Below are 20,116 nucleotides of genomic sequence, written 5' to 3'. Positions count from 1 at the left end.
CGGACCGATCAGGATTACGTTCCATCGGCCATTGCCCTGTCCAGCTAGCCAAGCATCAACCTGAGGGAGTAACACACACAAAATGCAGGACGAGCTCGACAGGTCGGGCAGCATCTATGGAGGGAAATGAATAGTCGATGCTTCGGGTCGAGACACTTCATCAAGATGAGGAAGACCTGCTGCTGATTTCTTCCAAGACTTTCTGAGTGTGTTGCTCAAGATTTCCAGCATATGCAGTCTCTCTTTTGTCACAGACACTGAACGTTGTTCCCACCTTTTGTGTTGGCAGCTCCTGGAAGCAGAAACAATGCGGCACATTTTTCTGAACAACTACCACCTCTGCAACGAGATCAATGAGAGGGTCATCCAGCACTTTGTACACTGCATCGAGACACACGGCCGGCATGTGCTGTACCTGAAGTTCCTGCAGACCATCGTAAAAGCCGATGGGAAATACGTGAAGAAGTGCCAGGATATGGTGATGACCGAGGTAACAGCACAACTGGTGAAACGCTCTGGAGACAGTGTGACAGTGTGGGCCGAGGTAACGGCACAACTGGTGAAACGCTCTGGAGACACTGTGACAGTGTGAGCTGCGTGCAGTGAAATAGACCCCAAACTGTAGTTGGTTTCATTTCCAAGTGCTGGAAATCTTTGGAGCAAATGTTAACTGGTTACGTTTCTGTTCAGACCCTGTCACCTCAATGGGTGCAGGAGCTGCCCTGTCCAATATTCTCACCTGACAAAGACTGCCATAATGATTAAAAATAAGATCAACTGCTCGCTCACCTAGTTACAGGTCGTGGCGTATCTCGCATGCAAAAATCCCAACCTTTGAAGTACTTCACATGAATTATTGTGAAAGTATTCTCAGAATAAATCATGCTTCATGAACACAGCATTTGTCCTGTGTAGAGCTACGCAGTTTTAGGTCATGTATTGGGATCAATTATTTACAGTATTGATTATTTGATTCCCTAATCACCAGACATTAGTGATGGTTACATCTCAGTAGGAGGGGCTTGTACTTGGAACAGCACCACACTTTTCCTTTTAACAGTCCACTAATGTCGCCTCCTGTTGGTGGAATGTGACATTTTGCACTGTACTCACTTACCCCCACAGGGGCAAAGGTCACAGACAGCAGCTCACCAGAGCCCTCTGTCCTGGACCAGTCTTTCAAGTTGTCCCCATCATTGAAGGTCCTTCCCCTCCCAGAGATGAGGTCTTTGGAACTTCTGTTGCTATTTCTGTGGCTCTGGGTTTTTACGGGATGGGGCTGCTGGCCACATGCCTAACCCTCCCCTTTCGTAGCTGGGGTTGGGACTGTCCATGGTGGAGTTGACACTTTGCATCACAAGCAGTAATTCTTGGTATTTTCCTGGTGCAATCCTCAGCTGGCCAATGGAGGAGAAGACGTGCTGGTCTTCTACAACGACAGGGCTTCCTTTCCTCTCCTGTTGCAAATGATGTCATCGGAACAGGAGCGTTGCGATGAAAATGGAGCGCTGAATTACCACGTTACTCTGGTTGAGCTACTGGCTACTTGCACGGAGGGGAAGAATGTGTACACTGAGATCAAGTGCAACTCCCTGCTGCCTCTGGATGACATCGTGAGAGTGGTGACCCATGACGACTGCATACCTGAGGTACACACTAGCTCTGTCCTTCCTCGTTCAGGCAACCTGGGCTGGGGTGGAATTCATGGGTCTTGGGAGAAGGAGAAGTTGCCAGTGACTTTTGAATAACAGCAAGGAATGCGTGGGTCAGAGGACACAGCAGAATGGATTTACCATAGCAACACTCACAAAAAATGCTGGTGAACGCAGCAGGCCAGGCAGCATCTATAGGAAGAGGTACAGTCGACGTTTTGGGCCGGGACCCTTCGTCAGGACTAACTGAAAGAAGAGCTAGTAAGAGATTTGAAAGTGGGAGGGGGAGGGGGAGATCCGAAATGATAAGAGAAGACAGGAGGGGGAGGGTTGGAGCCAAGAGCTGGAAAGTTGATTGGCAAAAGGGACATGAGGCTGGAGAAGGGAGAGGATCGTGGGACGGGAGGCCTAGGGGGAAAGAAAGGGGGAGGGGCAGGAAAGCCCAGGGGATGGGCAAGGAGTTATAGTGAGAGGGACAGAGGGAGAAAAAAAGGGGAAAAAATAATAATAATAAATAAATAAGAGATGGGATACGAAGGAGAGGTGGGGCATTAACGTAAGTTAGAGAAGTCAATGTTCATGCCATCAGGTTGGAAGCTGCCAGTCTTTCAAGTTGTCCCCATCATAAAAGGTCCTTCCCCTCCCAGAGATGAGGTCTTTGGATCTTCTGTAGCCCTGGGTTTTACGGGTTCTGTAGCTTCTGTGGATTTTCAGGCTACCCCTCCAACCTGATGGCATGGATATTGACTTCTCTAACTTACATTAATGCCCCACCTCCCCTTTGTACCCCATCCCTTATTTATTTATTTTTCTTTTTCCCCCCCCTTTTCCCCTTTTTCTCTCTCTTTTTTCTCCTTCTGTCCCTCTCACTATAACTCCTTGCCCATCCTCTGGGCTTTTCCCTCCCCCTCCCCCTTTCTTTCTCCCTAGACTTCCCATCCCATGATCCTCTCCCTTCTCCAGCCTCGTATCCCTTTTGCCAATCAACTTTCCAACTCTTAGCTCCACTCCTCCCCCTCCTGTCTTCTCCTATCATTTCGGATCTCCCCCTCCCCCTCCCACTTTCAAATCTCTTACTATCTCTTCTTTCAGTTAGTCCTGACGAAGGGTCTCAGCCGGAAACGTCGACTGTACCTCCTCCTATAGAGGCTGCCTGGCCTGCTGCGTTCACCAGCACTTTTTGTGTGTGTTGCTTGAATTTCCAGCATCTGCAGATTTCCTCGTGTTTGGATTTACCATCGATAGCTTCAGAACAAAAACAGAGCTCAGAAATAAAGGGTATTACAGGGGAAGGCAGACTCACACAAAGATTAAAGGTGGGATTGCTCCTGCTCACAATGATTTAGTTGCCGGCTCCAAAAACACAGGTTCTAAGTTTTCTGGTATCCAAAGTCAAAGCCAAGTTTATTGTCAAATACACAAGTACATGTATGCGCAGGTGTATGCTGATACATGTATTGCACCAGCAGCTCAGGCACAGAGAAGCAGATCAACAGCATTCACAAGAAAAATAGAAACAAAAAATAGACATACGTCTTACAAGGGAGAATGCAACAAGAACAATTTCGTGCAAAGTGATCAAACTTTTGGTAAACTTCAGTGATTGGAGTTTTGCCAGTCGGTTCAAGTTAGAGGAGATGAGCATAGTCAGTATTAAGTGCTGACTGTTTCTATCATTGTGTGCAGTTCTGGTTACAGGGCAGATATCAATAAGATTGAGTGAGTACAATACAGTTTACTGGGACTTAAGGACCTGGGTTATAGGGAAATGTTGAATAGGTTACGGTTTTCATTCCCTGGAGTGTAGGAGAACGAGGGGAGAGGTATACAACATTATGAGCGATATTAGGTAGCGTAAAAGCAAGCAGGCTTTCTCCACTGAGGCTGAGTAATGCTAGAACTAGAGGTCACAGGTTAAGCGTGAAAGGTGAAATATTTAAGGGGAACATGAGGGTAGTGGGAGTGTGGAACAAGCTGCCAGTGGAAGTGGTGGATATGGGTTCAATTTCAACATTTAATAGAGATTTGGATGAGCATATGGATGGAGGAGAATGGAGGGTTATGGACTAGGTCTGAGTTGACAGGACTAGGCAGAACAATAGTTATCAGGGACTAGTTGGGCTGAAGGGCTTGTTTCTGCGCTGTAGTGCTCTATGACTCAGGAAGACATTAATAAGCTTGGAAATGATAAGGAGTAACATAGACAGGCGTGAGGCATCGCAGTTTGACAGGCAGAATAGAGAGGTCACAATTATTTGAGCGGAGAGAGGTTGAAGAAGAGCAAAGTGCAGAGGATTCTGAGTGTTCTTGAGCAACAGTCACACAAGGTTAACAGGCAGGTACAGCAAGGCACACAGCACGTTAGCCCTTTATTGCAAGAGGGCTGGAGTTTCGAGATAGAATAGGGAGGTATTGTTACAATTAGAGATGGTATAGAGGCTGCGCCCAGACCACGGTATTTGTCCCCTTATTTAAGAAAGGACATACTGGCATTGGACCCAGTCTGGAAAGATTCAAAATCACGTTTATGATTGAGGCAGAAGACATGAAATTACTATAAATTACTAAATAAATAGTGCAAAGAAAAGGAATAATGAGATAGTGTTTATGGACCATTAATCGCAGAGGGGAAGGAGCTGTTTCTGCACCATTGAGTGTAGGTCTTCAGGCTCTTTCACCCTCCTCCCTGATGGCAATAACAAGAAGAGGGCATGTCCCAAAAGGCATGGAGCCTTAATGATGGATGCTGCCTTCTTGAGGCACACCTATTGATGTCCTTAAAGGTGGGAAGGGCTGTGCCTGTGATGGAGCTGAGATAGATTTGCTACCACCCTCTGCGGCCTCTTGTGACCCTATGCATTGCAGCCTCCGTACCAGGTGATGATGCAACCAGAAAGAATGTTCCCCACCACGCACCTATAGAAACTTGCAAGAGTCATTGGTGGCACACCTAATCTCCTCCATGACTTCATGACTGCATCAATGTACTGAGTCCACGACAGAGCCTCCAAGATGTTGACACCCAGGGACTTCAGGCTGCTCACCCTTTCCACTGCTGATCCCTCAATGAGGACTGGTGTGTGTTCTCACAACTTCCCCTTCCTGAAGTCCACAATCAATTCCTTGGTCTTGCTGACATTGAGTACGAGGTTGCTATTGCAATACCGCTCAACCAGCTGAGGTATCTCACTCCTGTACACCTCCCCATTGCTATCTGAGATTCTACAAACAACAGTGGTGTAATTAGCAAATTTGATCAGGACACAGCTGATAAGTGGCGACTCTTTGCATGCAGCTCCAATAGAATCATTTAGGACTACTACAGCTGAAATTCAGTCACAGCCTTCAGTAAGCAACATTACTTTCAGCTGTTTAAAAAAAAATCAAGGGATACTCAAATCGAACAATATTGGTGGATCTCGGACTGCAGACTTGGGTCGTGAATGCAGTTCCCCTTTAAGAAAATGGAAGTACAGAAGGCATGCCAGTCTGCAGGTACAATTGAAATGTAGAGGCCTTAGGCCCCCACTCCTTACTATCCTGCTGGCAAATGTACTCTCTCTGGAAAATAAAATTGAAGAGCTCAGGGCAAGATTACAGTACCAGAGGGACATCAGAGACTGCTGTGTACTTTGCTTCATGGAAACGTGGCTCATACCTGCCATTTCAGACACAGCACTTCAGCCCGATATCTTCGCCATTCTCTGCAAAGATTGGACAGCTCAGCCTTTTAACGTTAAAGGAGATGGAGTATGCTTTATGATTAATTCAACGTACTATACAGAATTGGCAGTTCTGTCTCAGTCCAGCTCACGCAACCTGGAATATCTGGCAGATAAATGTTGTCCTTTTTATCCGGCACAGGAGATTTAAGCCATCATCCTGGTAGCAGTGTAATTCCACCTCAGGCCAATGTCAGGCAGGACTGGAGGAGCTGAGCACCACGGTCAGCAGACATGAAACTATGTACCCAGATGCCTTCTCTATTATGCTGGAGATTTCAACCAGGCCAGCCTGAAGAAGTCTCTGAACAAACCCCACCAGCATATCACCTGTGGAACCAGAGAAAACATCAAACTTGACCACTGTTATACCACCATCAAGAATGCTTACCGTGCTATCCCACAGCCATACTTTGGAAAGTGTGATCACCTGGCTGTACTTCTACTCCTGGTGTACAGACAGAGACTAAAGACCGCAGTACCAGTTGTGAGGACCAAGGAGGTGCAGGTTGGAAATAACATCTTCTCCTCAGTGCCAATCAACAGTGGCACACCTCAAGGGTGCATGCTTAGACCACTGTTCCACTCCCTCTGAACCCACGGTTGTGTGTGGCTAGGCACAGCTCAAATGCCATCATTCAATTTGCCGACAACAGAACTATTTTCGGCAGAATGTCAGATAGTGATGAGGAAGTGTACAGGAGTGAGATAGATCAGCTGGTTAAGTGGTGTTGTGAAAACAACCTTGCACTCAACGTCAGTAAGACCAAGGACTTCAGGAAGTGGAAGTCTTCTGATCTTCAATGGCACTGAAGGTTAAGTCCTGGAATAAGACCAGGAATAAGCCCTATCACCAACAGCTAAAGAAATTATAGATATATTTTTAGACCTCAGAAGAATGGAGGGGAATGACCTTACTAGAATTGTACTAGAGGCAGGAGGTTTTCATATTTCAGAAGTGCAAACAACCTGATTCTTCATCTCCTGAGAGGCCACCTAGCAGATTTTCTGGTGATGGAATGTGAAAACCAGCTCCCACATGCTTGATATGACAGTACAGGTATGTTTAAGGATAGTTTGTTCAAATAGGTGAAGAGGAAGGGTTCGAAGATGACACTGATACATATAGCAGGACAAGTACAGATCCACAATTCCTTGAAAGTGGCTTCACAGAGAGCTTTTGACACATTGGCCTTCATAAATCAAAGTATTGAGTCTTGGAGCTGGGATGTTATGTTGAAGTTGAAAAGACATTGGTGAGGACTAATTTGTGCAGATCTGGTCACCTACCTCTAGGCAAGATATCAATAAGACTGAAAGAGTGTAGAGAAAATTTAACAGGACATTGCTGGGACTTGACAGTCCAAGTTATAGAGAAAGGTTCAATAGGCTTTTCCTTTATTCCCTGAAGTGTAGGAAAATGTGGGGAGATTTTATGGAGGTATACAGTCTTATGCGGGGTATGGATAAGCAGGCTTTCCCCACTGAAGTCGGGTGAGACTAGAACTAAACGTCATGAGCTAAAGGCGAAAGGCAAAATTTTGAAGAGGAACCTGAGGGGGGATTTCTTTCATCACAGGGTGGTGAGAGTGTGGAACGAGCCACCAGCAGACGTGGTGGATGTGGGTTCAAATTCAACTTTTAAGAGAAGTTTTGATGTACAGGTATGGGAAGGGTATGGAAGGCTACAGTCCAGGTGCCGGTCAATGGGAACAGGCAGGGTAATAATTCAGTATGGACTAGGTGGGCCAAAGGGCCTGTTTCGGTGCTGTAGTGCTCTATGACTTTACAACTCTAGAGAGAGAAGAGAGAAAGAGTATAAATGCAGGAGTGGATTGTTTCTTTACTGAATATCCTGTGTGAACTTTACAAAGTAATTCAATGTTTCAAACGCTCATAATGGAATATGTGAAGCAAGCCCATTGCTTCAGTATTTTATATTCCCCCGAGACCTCTGATTTCACTGTTGGGGTGTCATAGAGTGTCCAGAAAAATCGTACAAGGATAACTTGACAATCCAATAGTTTGTCTCTCAGTTTTCACTTGATCTGATGGTTTTATGGAGCCATAGCTGAGAGATAAACTATTGGAAAAACTTGATTAGAAGGGAAAGACAGCCTGATGGAAGGCCCAAAGAAATCTTAAACATTCTGAAGTTGTTTAATCAGGTTGAAGTGGCAAAGGTGTTTCTACTTGGGATGCCACTGAGGAGAGTCATCAGAATCAGCCCGGACTGGAATGCCTGTGCAGGAAGGAGAAGGTGGACAAGCTGGGTTGCTTTCTCTGGAGCACAGCAGTCTGAGGAGAGACATGAGGGAGGTTTATAAAATTGTGAGAGGCATGGATAGACAGCCGGTGTCTTTTCCCAGGACTGAATTTCTAAGACTAGAGAGCATGAGTTTAAGATGCGACAGGGTAAGTTCAAAGGAGATATGCAAGGCTAGATTTTACTTACGCAGAGAGTAGTCGATGCCTGGAATGTGCTGCCTGGGCTGGTGATGGAGGCAGATACAACAGATGTGTTTAAGAGGCTCCTAGATAGGCACATGAATATGCCAGCGAATGGAGGGATATGGACAACATGCGGGCAAAAAGGATTAGTTTTCATTAGCTTAATTGATTATGCACAACATCGTGGGCTGTTCTTTTCTATGTTCTATGTTCTATATCCTGCAGTCGTTATATATCTCGAGGGAATTTAGGCAAGTGTCCTTTGCCCAAAGAGTGGTGACAATGTGAAACTTGCACCTACAGGCAGAGGTCGAGACAGATGGAAGAGAGTCACTTAAATGGTTGCCAGGCAACGATGAGGGAGCAGAGTTAGGTGAGGTAGGGTAGAGGACATTATGTGCACCACAAAGACATGTGTTGGTTGGTTAGAACAGCCCATTTCTGAGCCCTTCTACCCAACTTGTCCATGCCGACCAAGGTGCCTATTTGAACTGGTCCCATTTGTCTACTCTTGACCTATATCTCTCTCAACCCTTCATATCCATCTACCTGAATAAATGCCTTTGCGATTGTAAGTGCCTCAGGTAACTCACTCCACACGCCCACTACTGTCTATGTGGAAAAAGTCGCCCCTCAAGTCTCTGTTAAATTTTATTCCTCTCACTTAAACCTTACTGTCTAGTTTTAATTCCCCAACCATGGGGAAAAGTCTGAGAGCAGTCTCCTTACCTTTTTTCCTCAGAGTTTAAAAACCTCTATAAGTTGATGCTACCTTTCTTTCAGCCAAACCACTGATTTTGACCACTAGAATCTCTTCTTATTTAGAGACACACACACACACACACACACAAAATGCTGGAGGAACTCAGCAGATCTAGCAGCATCTAAGGAGGGGAAAAATAGTCAATGTTTTGGGCTGAGATCCTTCATCAGGACTGGAAAGGAAGGGGGCAGAAGCCAGAATAAGAAGGTGAGGCGAGGGTCAGGAGTACAAGCTGGCAGCTGATAAGTGAAGCCCCTCTCTGAACTTCCTGAAGATCCTTTCCTTTGTAGCCATGAGATACAGCATAAAAACAGTCCCTTCAGCCCAATGTGTCTGGTCTGACCAACAAGCACCCATCTGTGCTGCTCCCACTCTAACCCAAGGTCAAAGCCGAGTTTATTGTCATATGGAAAAGTACATGTACATTCGCAAATACTGTATAATGAAAACCTTGCTGGCGACGGCATGCCAGACATGTAGCAGCAGAGACACACCTTTCACAAAATAATTATACAAAATTATACAAGAAAGAACACAATTAGAACAAAATAAACCTGAGGAAAATAACGTAGTGTGCAGTCAAAGTCAAGGTTATTATCATATGCACAAGTGCAATGAAAAACTTAGCTGCATCTGAATAAACAATAAATTAAATATAAATTCTACATTAATTCCTCCCGAATTCTGCCACTGACCTACATACTGGTGGCAGTTTACAACAGCTACGTAACTGGTAAATAGCCGGAAGGCTCCACACAGACAGCACACAGGGTCAGGATTGAACCCGGATCACTGGAGGTGTGGACTTTACTAGCTGTGTCACTGTATCATCCACTGTACCTGCCTATCACCCTACTCTTCAGTGGGGATTCTCTTGCTCCTGAAGATATTGTCTTGACTGAGGAGACTGGGTCTGTGGTCACTTGTGGGCATCGTTTTTCTCTGCTGCCTCTGCCACTCTTAGACCTCTTCGGAATGTCCTCATGGAGGGTCTTGGCCCAAAATATCGACTGCTTACTCCCTCCATAGATGCTGCCTGACCTGACGAGTTCCTCCAGCATTTTGTGCATGCTCTCGGATGCCCTTGTTGGCAATAACCACAAGAAGGCCACAGAGGTGTTTTGTTGGGTTGGTGTGGCTAGCTGGGGCAGAGGGTAGACTGAGGCGAATCCTCCCAAATGAAACAACTGATTTGTTGATCTCACCAGAATAGGCAGTGGTTAGGAAGGGTAACAGCAACATGAATGAGGGAAGATTGCGCTTTGCACTCCCCTTGAAAGTGACCCCCCCCCCACCGGTGAATATCCTGACAGACACTGGCTGAAATTCCCTTCACAGCTACGTCATTTGGAGAATGAAGATGGTCAGATGTTGCCGGGATTTGAGGGCCCAAGTTATGGGGAGCGGTCAGGCAGGCTAGGACTTTACTCCTTAGACCATGGAGGTGTATGAATCAGGAGGGGTATTGATAGGGTGCATTCACACGGTCTTTCTCCCAAGGAAAGGGGATCAAAACCAAAGGAGCAGACGTTTAAGATGAGGAGGGAAAGATTTCAAAGGAACCCGAGGGGTAACTTCTTGTCTAGGGTGGTGGTGTGTATGTGAACAAGGTGCCAGAGGAAGTGGCTGAGGCAGGCACAGCACCGGCATTTAAAAGACATTTGGGCAGGAAAGGTTTTGAGGGATATGGGCCAAATGTGGGTAGAATCTTGCTCAGTGCAGAGAAGGGCCTGTTTCTGTGCTATATTACTCTAGGATTAATTGTGGAACAAAATCTTTCCTAAAAGCACAAGCATTTTTGTTTGGGTGATTTAAACAATTCCTTGATGAGTCAGTAAATCTGTTTCTTCCAGGTGAAGACAGCATACGTTAACTTTGTGAACCATTGCTATGTGGACACAGAGGTGGAGATGAAAGAGATTTACACAAGTAACCACATTTGGAAGCTGTTTGAAAATTTTATTGTTGATATGAATCGGGTAAGTCTATGTGTCAATGATTATTTCCTCTGCCACGTTTTGCAGCTCCAGTAGGGATCAAAGATTTAAAAAAACATTACTTTCAAAGTGTGGATGCCCTAAGAGAGCGGTTCGCTTGTGTGAATCCTTGTTGGCATTGCACGGGGAAGTTAGCAAGGCTTCAGCAAAGTATTACAAAACATAGTCAGCAAAGAATTATTAACTTAATCGTTCATAACCACAGTTATTGAATGCTATTTGCCAAATAAATTTACATAGCTTCCTATTTACTGTCTATGCTCAATTCCATACCGTATATCATATTTAAAACAAGGGATGTAATTTAATCATGTATCAGCTAGTGTAACATTTTTTTAAGCTGTAGAAGTAGTCTCCTGTTCACAAGATAAGAGGAAATTAATCTGATGATAATGAATTGTCTTGATATTTTATATCCAGTCTGATATCATTTTGATTAGCTTCTTATTGAAGAGCCTTTCTCAACCTTTTTTCCCTGGAGGAACCCTAGAAATAATTTTCAGGCCTCGGGGAACCTTTGCACAGAAGTGATTATATCTACAGCTCACGGTATGTTAGTGTGATCAGTAAGCTGAAGATATAATCATCCAACAATAATTGTCAATGCCCTTTTGAGTACAGAAATTTTTTTTTAGCTAACCTTTCTTGGAAAAAAACAGGTAATTAAGCTTAGCTTACCTTTCTTGAAATTAATCTCTTTCTTTCCCTTTCACAAATTTTAAAAACTCATAAAGGCAAATACAATGAATCTCTGTTAAATAACTAGCTTAAGCCAAAATGGGATTTAATTCTTCTAAAGGTAGGTTCAGTAGATTTAATTTAAATAAAGGTTGTAAATTGATTTTAATTAATGCTATTTACAACATGAAAATTAACTGACAATGTTGAATAGTAGTTACAAAAACTATAAGCCAAAGCAATATGAGTAAAAATATAGCCTGAAGCACAATTTTATACAAGACTTTGAAAAAGCATTTTCTTACTATGTGACATGATCAGGCTCAAATCAAATCAAATCAGGCCTAGCATGCGAAACCTGCGCTCGTTCTTTGCTTCATAAATGCTCAATTCTGGGTCAAACTTGAGATATGCGCACTCGGATTTCACCTTCAACTGAAAGGAGACGATCTCTATCCTTGCTCTTGATGCTTGCTAAACAAGAAAAAGCTTGCTCACATATGTAAGAAGTTGAACACTGTAACAAAATGTTCATTGATTTCCTATGAATGGCAGGCTACTCTTTTTTCACAGAAATCCAGAACTTGTCTAGGCGCAGGTCAGTAAATCTCATCTTGAGTGCACAATCAGACTGCAGACTGCACAATCACAAAGTTCTTCCTCTTCTCTCAAAGTCAAGTTCTCAGGCTGAGCAGAAGATTCTGAGGAAGGGTCCCTCACCCAGCCATGAACTTGTGTTGAAAGGGAGGAAAACAACTGCTCAATTTTGTTCTGCAGTTCTCCTAGTTGGTTTTCAATAAGACTCGAGAGCTTCTGTTATCCTTCCTCACTCTCAAGCCCAAGCAGCAGTGGAAACATTTGAACATTTCCTTTTGCACAATGATTTTTTTCCAAAGATTCAGTTTCCTTTTATAAAAGATTCAGTTTCCTTTTATATTGAAGAATCTTGTCACTTCAAGTCAAAACATTTTCTCCAGGACTTTGCAGAGACTTGTTCAACTGGTTCATATGACGAAAAATGTCTGCTCAGTAGGCTAGTTTCTGCAGCCATTCTTCACTTTCGAAGCACTCAGCAAAATCTGGCCTACTATTTTCTTGAAAGTACTCCTGCAATTCACCTATCAGCTCAAACACTCTGTTAAGAACTCTTCCTTTGCTAAGCCACCAGATTTCTCATATATAGCAAACTTGGATCACGAGTCCATTGACAAGTAGCTTTCATTGTAAAGACGGACTTCTTTTGCATCCGTTGATGCACTAGTGCAGTGAAATGACTCAGAAGATTGTAATTTTTCATTATTAACCTTATCGGAATTGTCCGTAGGCCCAGGCCTAGAATCTTCCCATCTCACACCTCCTCTTCAAAAATCACCACACTGGACTGTCTTTAAAGTGAAAATTTCCCTCCAATTTTCTACTACACTAATAAAGTTTATTTGCTTCCATAAGGCAGTCAGCAGTGTGTAAAGGGAAGTTCGGGGAGGTAATTCGGGAGGGAGAGGTTGACGTCACAGCCCAAGTTGGGCGAGTCGATTCAATGCTCAGAAAATGCACTTCACCCTCCTCGTCAGCCTACCATCTCCCCCTCCATACAATACAGCACTCACCAATCATCAGCCTACTGTCCCCCCGCCCCCTCGTAACATAGCACTCACCAATTATCAACCTACTGTCCTCCCTTCCTGTGTAATGCAATGCTCACCAATTATCGGCCTACCATCCTCCCCTCCCATGTAATACAGCACCCATCAATCATCAGCCTACCATCCTCCCCTCTGTGTAACATAGTATTCACCAATCATCAGCCTACCATCCTCCCCTCCTGTGTAATACAATGCTCACCAATTATCAGCCTACCATCCTTCCCTCCGTGCAATACAGCGCTCACAAATTATCAGCCTACCATCCTCCCCTCTGTGCAATACAGCACTCAGCATTTTCCAACGACCTTCCCTACCTCGCGTATAAACTGAGAATGGACTCAAGCAGATAAACACGGTCCCTACTGCACACTGCCGTCCTGGGCTGAGAGACCGTGAACGAGACTGATAACAGGGCTGCTCGGTCCCTGCCTTCCACTGCGAGTGCTAGCATCGCGCCTTGTGCGAAGTTCAGAAAATGAAGTTTATTTTTTAAAGTCACAATCTCTTGCAGAATGCCAGTTGAGAAACTCTGAGGTAGCATTTTTGCCTCTTAAGTCAGCAGTTGGTGGGTTCTGGTCCATTCCTGCAACTTGATGCAAAATTCTCATCCCTCACTTGATTCTATGCTCCTGGTTCCTTTCCTATCGGGTTCCATCACCTGTAGCTTTTCGTTGCCCTCCACCTGACACTTCCCAGCTTCCATCACTATTCCCACTCTCCCGTCTTCCATGTCATTATTCCCTCTCCCCCTTCTCCTTGCCTGTCACCCATCTGAATCCACCTTGATCCACCTATTGCCTGTTGGCTCTTGCTCCATCCCTTCCCCTCACCTCTTTATGCTGGTCATTTCCTCCCAATCCCCTGCCTGGCATGGTAAGTGGTTAGTGCAACACTATACAGTCACCAGCTGTAAGACTGGGGTTCGATTCCTGTCACTGTCTCTAAGGAAATTATATATTCTCCCCATGACCGTGTGGGTTTCCTCAGGTATCCAGTTTCCTCCCACACCCCGAAGATGTACAGTTTGGGGTCACTGAGTTGTGGGCCATTCCATGTTGTCACTAGCAGCATGGTGACAGCATAATCTTCACTGATTCGATTTGACGCAACGGCACCGTTCACTATATATCTCCATGTACATGTGACAAATAAAACTAATCTTTAACCTTATCTTTCATTCCCGATGAAGGGTCTCATTTCAATCCATTTCCCTCCCCAGGGGCTGTCTGACCTGCTAACTTCTACCAGCAGCTTTTATATTGCTTGGCATAAAATCCATCCTGATGCCTCAGGCTGTACTAAGGGATGTTGTCTTGTCAGGGGAATAGTCTTTTAGATAAAACAACAGGCCAAATCCTCAGCTGTGCTCTGGGATGGAACTAAACCTTGGCAGTACTTGAAAAGCAGCGAGGGAGTCTTCCACAATATCCTGACTAATTCTTGTCCCTCGTTCAACATTATAAAACTAATTATCTGTTTGCTACTGCATTGCTGTTTAAGAGAGCTTGAGATTGGCTGCTGCGATTTCCTTCATTACAATACTGAACACACTTCAAAGTATATTATTGACAATAATGTGTTAAGGGCCATCTGATACCATGAAAGACGTTCCTTTAATCAAGGCAGCTTCTTACAATATTGTGAAGTGGACAATTAATGACCTTTCCCATGACCAGTTTGACCCAAAGTGTTTTACAAACTGCATCTGTTGCACTGTGTTCAACTCAAAATCCTGTACCTGATTCAAGTATTTAAAGACACAAAGGATCCTGCTCAGTTGAGCAATGCACACAAAATGCTGGAGGAACTCAAAGTTCAAAGAAATTTATTATCAAAGTTTATATATGTTACCATATATTACCTTGAGATTCATTTTCTGGCAGACATTCACAGCAGAACAAAGAAATACAGTAGAATTTTACAATAAATTATACATAAGTAGCCAAAGACTGACAAACAACCAATGTGCAAAAGAAGACAAACTGTGCAAATGAAAAATAATAGTAATAATAATAATAATCAATCAATCAATCATACTGAAAATATGAGGTGTAGAGTCCGTGAAAGTGAGTCCATAGGTTGTGGAATTTGTTCAGAGTTGAGGTGAGTCAAGTTCGGGCGCCTGGTCGTAGGGTAATAACTGTTCCTGAACCTGGTGATGTGGGACTGGGCAGCTCAGGCAGCATCTTGGAGAGAAATAAACAGTTAGTGCCTCAGGCCAAGACCTTTTATCAGAACTTCGTCCCAATAATAGTTTAAAGTTACTTAGATCATATGGCTGTGTTATAACATGATGTGATTCATCAGCTGAGATGAAGATCTTCGGAATAGTTGGTGTTTCCCTTTGTTCTTCTCCTCCATACATCAGTGTGGTTTGCTGTCTCTTTAATTCTGTTTGCTCCCCCCCTTCCCTTGCAATCACTTACCCTCCACCAACTGTCTTCATGAAGGTTTGCAACTCCACAACGGACAGGAGGCACGCAGATACTGCGCTGGAGAAGTATGTGACAGAGGCGGTGATGAACATAGTCAGCGGGTTCTTCAGCTCCCCGTTCTCTGACAATAGCACAAGTCTACAGGTGAGGCACCTTGGTGAGAGTGTATCTGCATAATCCCTCTGAATCTGAGAGGGTTCGAAGGCTAAATAGAATTCACTGAACTTTTCATATTTTATTACTGAGTTCTTTCCTGCCGCCTTTGTACACAAACTTAATGGTGCAGTTAATTGACACCTTTTGTGAGTCATCAAAGTAAAATGCATTATCAAAGTACATGCAGTGTTTGCCACTATGTACCATCTTGACTTCATTTTCTTGGAGGCACTTACAGAAAAATAAAGAAATGCAATAGAATTTGTGAAAAAAATGGCACTGACAAGCAACCAATGTGCAAAAGAAGACAAATCGTGCAAATACCAAAAAATTCTGAGAATTTGAGTTGTAAAAACGGGAGGCTGTGAGTTGAGTTAAGTGAAGTTATCCTTGCTGTTTCAGGAACCTGATAATTGTAGGGTAATAACTGTTCCTGAACCTGATGATGTCCAGTCTAAGGCTCTACACCCTCTGTCCAATGGTAATACTGAGAAGAGAGCATGGCTTAGATGATGGATGAGGGGTCTTTCTTGTGATCATTGTTGATTGGACAATAAGCCCCTCGATTAGCCTTTTTTCACCTTGCAGTTGATCACAGCTGATCCACTCTTTATCCTTTCACCGCCTTCCCGCCTGGTCCCCAAACAATAACTTCATTCGTGTATCCAGTGACTCACCCTGCACGGTTCCCTGCAGAAGAAAATTCCAAAGATTTTTGAGCCTCGGAGAAGAACACCCCATCTCTGCCTTTTCTGGGTGAGCACTTCTTTTGAAACGCTGCTTCCTTGTTTGGAATTCCCCAAGAGGGAAAACACCTCCTTAGTCTCATCCAGTCCATCAGAACCCTAATTGTTTTAAATTCCAGTGGGTATTTGGCCCAACTTATTCAAGCGGCGGTGTTTCACAAGGCAACCTGTGCATCCCAGCAATCAGCTAGTGAACTTTCTCCAAACAGCTCCCAACCCATCAAACACTGAGACCTATGTAGTACACCAGCGATGGTCTCTTTGTAGATTTAAATTACTTTAATATTATCCTGTACAATGAAGGTTGAAGTGTGTTGGGGAAAGGGGGGAATGGTGTTTGGGGAGTTGTTTGTTTGTGTGTGTGTGGGGGGGAGGGGTGACGTGGCTGACATGCATGAACACATGAGATAGCAATCTGTCCTGAGGTGTGTGTGTATACTGTGGCAGGGTGTGGACTTTGGCAGTTTGTGGTGATGTGTGTGTTGGTAAATTTGCATCCGATGTCTTATAGTCTTATCAGAAATTTTAATCTATTTGCAAACAGATGAACACAAGAACTAAAATCAGCAGCAGGCCATTTGGGCCCTCTGCTCTTTCTACTATCCAATATATCATGGATGAACTTTTCCTGCACTAGCCCCTTATCCCTGAATTCTACTGATATCTGCAAATGTTCACATCTTGGTTTTTGAGGGTCTCAGTCATTGAGTCTCTGCCCTCTTGGGTGGAGAATTCCAGAAAGTTGCATCCACCTGGGTGGAGAGACTTCTTTTAAACTTAGTCGTTCATGGCCCATAACTTACTTTGAGGCTGCGATCTCATCCAGCCATCCCATCCCATCCGGTTCTGGGAATGTCAGTTTCCCCAGCAAGCACAATCAGAATATATGTTTCAATGAGATCACCCCTTCTTCTCCAAAGCCTAGAGTGTATAGGCTCAGTGTTTGAAATGCTCCAACTCTAAATCAGGTCCTCAACTCTATCACAAGTGTGGTCTTGCTTGGGTAGGAAAACCAGACACTGTGATAAAACCAAATACTTCAGATCCCAGGAGCAGAAGGCTCAAAGTCTGAGTACAATTTGATGTCTCAGGGTCTGTCTTTGATGGAGTTCAGAAAGATGAGGGAGAATCTCATTGAAACCTACTGGATACTGAAAGTGCTGGGTAGAGTGAATGTAGAGAGGATGTTTCCATTAGGCGATCAAGGGCACGGCCTCAGAATAACGGGACATCTCTTTAAAATTGAGATGAGGAGGTATTTCTTTTGCCAAAGGGTGGTGAATCTGTGAAATTTTTTGCCACGGAGGACTATGGAGGCTAAATCATTGGGTGTATTTAAGGTAGAGATTGATAGGGTCATGATTGTTAAGGATGTAAAGGTTACAGGGCGTAGGCAGGAGAATTGAAAAAAAAACAGCCATAATTGAATGGGGGAACAGACTCGATAGGCTGAAAGGCCTAATTCTGCCTCATGTTCTGTCTTATGGTTTTATACAAAGCAGAGTTAATGTTGGTGAGGCAGTGAATCCAAAGATGGAACCATGTACATTTTAGTTTTGTGCAGTGCACAGTGTTTGGATGGCACCAGCCAGCCTGCTGTCGGTGCTCTCTGTATATCCTCACAGTCTCCTGCTGTGCGTTTGAGTGGGCGAGTTACCTTGCATCTGTTTGCTCAGAGCTTGGCAGTCTTGAAGTCTGGAGAGTCCTAGTTGTTATCTTTAGGACCAGGAAAAGTCTGAAGCAACTTTAAAATCAGCTGGGCGGTCTAATTTTTATTGTCTCTGATAATGATTTTTCAGTTCAAAGTTCAAAGTAAGTTTATTATCAAAGTTGTACATGTCACCATATACTACCTTGAGATTATTCTAGGTGTTTACAGAGAAATAAAGAAATATAATAGAATTTATGAAAAAATAAACAACAAAAAGTGACAAGCAGCCAATGTGCAAGAGAGACATTATTTTTTGCAAATAATAAAATCAAATAAACAATGCTGAGATGTAGAGTCCTTGAAAGTGAGTCCATAGGTTGTGGAATCAGTCCAGTGTTGTGGAGAGTGAAGTTGTCCACACTGGTTCAGGAGCCTGATGGTTGTAGAGTAATAACTTTTGCTGAAACTGGTGGTGTGGGACCTAAGGCTCCTGTACTTGCTGCCCGACGGTAGTAGCAAGAAGAGAGCGTGGCCTGGATGGTGGGCGTCTGAGAGAAGTACACTTAGTATTAAATGTTTATAATGGTCTTCCATATTTCCTTCTGTCTGTAGACACACCAGCCAATATTTATCCAACTGCTCCAGTCTGCCTTTAGAATTTACAACTGCTCCTGGCCAACTCCATCTCAGAAGTCTTCAGTGGAGTCTTGCATCAAAACTCTGGCTGAAGTTGGTGAGTCTGCATGGTGCGAGGGATTGGAATGTTTGTTCCCCCAGTCTCTTTGATCTCTGACAATGAGTTCTTTTGAAATCAAATGACTTTGGAGTGATACTGGGCGAGAGAGTGGTGGGGAACAGGTGCTTGTAATCTCAGGGATGCTGGCTGCAAGGCAGGGACCAGCAAAAAGCATAAGCCCTCTCTGTTTTTGAATGGAACTGAGGAAGGTGCATCCTACTATCTGATTGGAAAGAAATTGCAGCTCATAATCCCTCAAACTTAATTTAGACAATGAGTTTCAGAGGGGTTATGGGAGTCTGATGTCAATAATTTAATGAAAAATCATGCTGATACACTGCGTAGCAAGTGGGATAGTTCGGTGGACAATTAAGACATACAGGTGTTTGGGAGTGGAATAAAATTCACCTTGTTCTAAGTTGGATGTTTGGTACTCCTTAACTACCACATGAGGTCATCCCACCTCCACCTATCAGAGAAATTCTGTTAGTTCCTCCTGTACTCCCTCCCCATCATTTCTACTGCATAAAACAAATTGCTTTTCTCCTCCCCAGTTCTGATAAACAATCCCAAACCTGAAAACTTGTCTGCTTCTCTCTCCACAGATGCTGCCTGACCTGCTGAGTGTTTCCAGCACTTTCTGTTTATATTTCAGATTTCCAGCTTCTTCAGTTTGTTATTCAAGTTCTATCTATATCAAACTTGCTACTGATTGTTCTGAGAAGCCAAGTTGTTTGGGCTGAGTTCCTGAAAAGTTCTGAAGTCCATCTTATGGTACAAGAGATCCATTCCATAGTGTTATAACAGCAGGTAGCCTGCTGATATATGCTTTCAGGCGTTTGTATCTTTTGCCCCAATGGAAGAGGAGAAAAGAGAGAATATTTGGGGTGGGTGGGGTCTTTGATTATGTTGGCTGCTTTACTGTGGCTGTGAGAAGTATAAAGTGGCCTCAGATGTAAAGTTCACAATTGGATAGAGCAAACTCCCTAAAAAAAAGGAAATATTAAGAGTTTGTTTTTCAGTTACAATCCAGGCATAACTCCCCTCTGCTTGGGATGTTCTATGTCTGCCTGAGAGTGCAGATGAGGCCCTGGTTTAGAGTCATGTCCCACGGACTGTGCAGCATTCCATCAGTATGTTGCACCCAAATGCAAACCTGCGCCACAAGCTGAGGCCGGACTCGAACCAGCAACTTCACCGAGACAAGACTGAGCCAAGGATACATAAGTAACATTCAACTTTTGATTGCAGCCAAGAGCCGAGCTATAGCAATCCCTGTAGATCTGGACAGTCAAGTGAACGCCCTGTTTTTGAAGACCCACACCAACATGGTCCAGAGAGCAGTGATAGGCTGGCGAATGTCCACCCGTAGTGCACCCCGTTACAAGGACCTGAGTGGGGGGCCCTGCTTGGACTACAGGAGCATCATAGAGAAGTTGCAGGTAAAGCTGCTTTTAAACAGATAATGGGAAGCTACCTTGGAGAT

General features: G+C 44.0%; 1 protein-coding gene across 1 annotated transcript in view; it reads left to right on the top strand.

Moving 5' to 3' along the window:
- Positions 1-20,116, top strand: part of itpr2 (inositol 1,4,5-trisphosphate receptor, type 2) — a 306,596-nt gene that overhangs the window by 179,001 nt on the left and 107,479 nt on the right. Inside the window, exons 30-35 of the mRNA XM_072241562.1 lie at positions 290-490; positions 1,398-1,649; positions 10,442-10,567; positions 15,357-15,485; positions 18,507-18,627; positions 19,882-20,072. Coding sequence (XP_072097663.1) covers positions 290-490; positions 1,398-1,649; positions 10,442-10,567; positions 15,357-15,485; positions 18,507-18,627; positions 19,882-20,072 — 1,020 coding nt within the window. The remainder of the gene's footprint in view (positions 1-289; positions 491-1,397; positions 1,650-10,441; positions 10,568-15,356; positions 15,486-18,506; positions 18,628-19,881; positions 20,073-20,116) is intronic.

Source organism: Mobula birostris, chromosome 23, assembly GCF_030028105.1.
Source record: "Mobula birostris isolate sMobBir1 chromosome 23, sMobBir1.hap1, whole genome shotgun sequence".
Classification (NCBI taxonomy): Eukaryota; Metazoa; Chordata; class Chondrichthyes; order Myliobatiformes; family Myliobatidae; genus Mobula; species Mobula birostris.
Note: the sequence above shows the minus strand (reverse complement) of the source record. Positions and strands in the feature narration are given on the sequence as shown.